The 3,357-nt window shown below is 33.8% G+C and overlaps 1 protein-coding gene across 1 annotated transcript; it reads right to left on the bottom strand.

Annotated features, from left to right (window-relative positions):
• Positions 1-475: 475 nt before the first annotated feature.
• On the bottom strand, positions 476-2,315 carry LOC141668287 (putative F-box/LRR-repeat protein 23). The gene is made up of 2 exons (XM_074475105.1): positions 2,177-2,315; positions 476-1,206 (listed from the first exon to the last, which is right to left on the bottom strand). The coding sequence occupies exons 1-2, from the start codon at positions 2,278-2,280 to the stop codon at positions 621-623; spliced, it is 690 nt and encodes a 229-aa protein (XP_074331206.1). The 5' UTR covers positions 2,281-2,315; the 3' UTR covers positions 476-620.
• Positions 2,316-3,357: the final 1,042 nt, after the last annotated feature.

The following is a 3,357-nucleotide window of genomic DNA, read 5'->3' as shown; positions in this document are numbered from 1 at the left end:
TAATATCGTAACTATTGTGCTTGATAGATACTTATTGAGCTGGGGGGTTTTGTTAGGTAAGGCATTTATCAATATGGGCGTTACATTAGCTAGAGTTATTATTGTGCTTGAATAGGCATTTGCAACTACTGAGCTTGATAGACATTGCTTTAACATGTACACATTGACATGGCTGCTAGGAAAATAGATTATTTGGATATAATCATATAAGGAACAATAACAAAAGGGATTCACACAATAATAGAAAAGAAGAGAATGTGAGTGAGGAGAGTTTAAGCCTAGTCAAAAATACTCAACAGACATGCATTTTGCAATCTCTTTTTTTATCCAAGAAAAGAAATTGACTAATAAAAATGTAGGATCCTAAATCTTAAAAAACAATAATGGCTTTAACATGAAAAAAAATTGAGATGGGACACAAAGATTTTGAATGCAGGTGAGACACATGTTATGCAAATCGATAATATTAGACGAAAAACAATAAAAGCAATTCATAGATGAAAAACAGACAAAACAAGAGTTCTAAAAGAAGAGTCTAAGCAAAAGTTATAAGATGGTTTCTAATCAAAAGAACTTCCAGCACATAGAGTTGAAATTTAACATAGTTTGGTCATATTCTTTCAAAGGAGAGACTGATATTCTGCCACAAGACCAGCATAACCGTCATCAGAAGACTCAGTGAGAGCATCATACCACATATCATAATTAGTATCATAATCATCTTCATCGCTGCTATCATAGGGTGCAACTTTATGGTCTTCCATTGAGTCACCAGGGAGCCTCAAGTTCTTGATTCGTTCTTTACATAGCTTTCCACAACGATTTCCAAGATTAATGTTTAAGCATCCACGCAGATCAAGGGACTCAAGGTTAGGGCAACCGTCTAGAATGGCCTGTAAACCCTTATTTGTCATTTCACTACCAGTGAGCTGTAGGTTAAGCAACTGAGACATGCCTTTTGCAACAGCTATAACAAAGTCATTTGCAGAACTCTTTCCTATACTATACTTCCAGCCATTATTGTTATATGTGAATGACTTGAGCATGGGACAGTATCGACTAATATCTGCAACAATCTCTTTTGAAATAATAGTGAAGGTAAGAGTAATTTCCTCCAATAAGGGAGCCTTTTTCAAGAAGTCGCTCCAAGATTTATGCAGCGAACCATAGCAATGTGAAATTTGAAGACGCTTGAGCTGACTTGACCTGTTACCAACATAACAGAAGACACAAGACTAAGAAGGACAATTATCAAGGAGAGGGTGATGGTGGGATACACAATACACACACATATAAAATTGAAATTTTTTACCGATAACATCATAAATATTAAAAGCAGCCTCATCCTATATTGTGGATAGGAATGAACTTGGGAATATACTTGAGTACTTGACAATGGAACCATTTCATACCAAACCATCCGCTATCGCTTGGACCATTTACCTTAAACTTGACCCTTCAAATTATTCCATGTACTTAATGTCATCACTTTATAGTTCAATTCCCTGGATACTAATATCCCATTTAGATTGTTGGTTTAGGTAGGATTGTTGGATTAGGTAGTCTTTAACCTCAAATGACTATTAACAATAATCCTAGACTATTAAAAACAATCCTTGATTATTCAAACATTTAAATTTGGCATATCACGTAGTTTGGATTATAAAATTAAAACAAATACTCATATATTAAGTTTAATCCCTCTAAACAGACCCACCCGACAAGTTTGAACAAACAGTAGATAAATGATGTTTAACCTACTGGAAATTTAATTTAAGCTTTATTACGGCAACCTCACCGCGCGGTCATCCGACCATTACATACTTATGTCCTATAATATCTCCTGGCAAAGTTTCATCTTTTCAACTAGTCCGGGTTTGGAATCCAAATTGATCTTTTATTATCAAGACTAAATACACCACCTAAGTGAAGGCAAGCAAAAAGATCGTATCTTTCGGAATTGAATCTTTTGACAGCCAAACGCAGTATATGAAGAAGTACGATCAAAGTATGACTATCACATAACTGTATCCAAAATCATCATTTACTAACAACACATGCATAACATAAAATCCAAGAAATCAAATTGCACACAACAAACAAACATCAATTACATTTCTAATAACAGATACAAATATAAAAACATCGACAAAACATACGAAACAGAAGCGCTTACCTATCACCTTGAGCAAGGAATTGAATCAAGTCATTAGTGGGAAAATGTTCAATGTTAAGATCAACAAGCTGGCCTTGACTCCGATCAATAACATTCATACACATTTTCTCAAGTTCACAAGGCGTGGCAAGATCTTGAAGATTTTCCATGCCAATATTTTGAAAATTTAAAGGCCCAAACGATATAAACAATTATTTAACTAATATGGCAAATGAGACAGTCTCTTATGTAAATGGGACAGACCCTTTAGTCTCAATTACACTTCAGAAAATAAATCACTGAAATAAAAATACAATAATAAAGAAATTAATTAATGCAGAACACCAAGAGTTTTCACTTGATTCGGCCCCTACACCTAATCTATGGCCTACATCCAAGTCCCCATGCCAACTAGCATAGAGAACGTATTATATCAACTTTAATAAAAGAACTTACAGTCTTTTCCTTGATTACAAATATAGCACCTGAAAGAAACCATTTCCCAAGCTACCTTGCTACCTAACCCACTGCTATTCCTTAGCCTTCTAGCTACCTTGTTATACTTTGAAATCAAGCTTGCCACAACCCGGCACAAAGTTGATATGAATACACGCAATAGATAACAATGAAATATTACAACTCAAACTAGGCTTCTTATTTGACTGGATATTCAAGAGATATAAAACAAGAATGGTGTTTCAGATTATAAAGATAGAACATGGAATCATTAGGTGTAATCTGAAAATATGAGATGTGTCTTCTTCTTAAATAGGATATTCAAGAGAATGGAATAAGAAGAGTTTTTCAGAGAATAAAGATAGAACCTGGAATAAACACTCTTTTTTTGAATCTGAAAAATAAGATGTGTATTTATACACACAAATCTAACGGGTTTAATTTTCAAAACAAAGAAGAGATAAGATTGGATAATCTATTTGTTTGAAAATATTTGAATGAAAAACTAATCTGTTAGTGTTTGAAAAAGATAAACCAAGTAAAAGATAAGTTTTGAAAGATTCAAACTTGGTTTATAGGATGGGGTTGTTGAGATAAGATTTATCCAGTCAAATAGAATTACAAAAACCCTATCACTTACAACAACTAAGTACCATAATCTGCATTCTCTACGTACATCTTGAATTAGGTCATCATTAGAAATCTGCAAATCAACATTCTCCCCCTTTTATGATGATGACAAAGAG

The sequence above is a fragment of the Apium graveolens genome, chromosome 6 (assembly GCF_009905375.1).
Source record: "Apium graveolens cultivar Ventura chromosome 6, ASM990537v1, whole genome shotgun sequence".
NCBI lineage: Eukaryota > Viridiplantae > Streptophyta > Magnoliopsida > Apiales > Apiaceae > Apium > Apium graveolens.
Note: the sequence above shows the minus strand (reverse complement) of the source record. Positions and strands in the feature narration are given on the sequence as shown.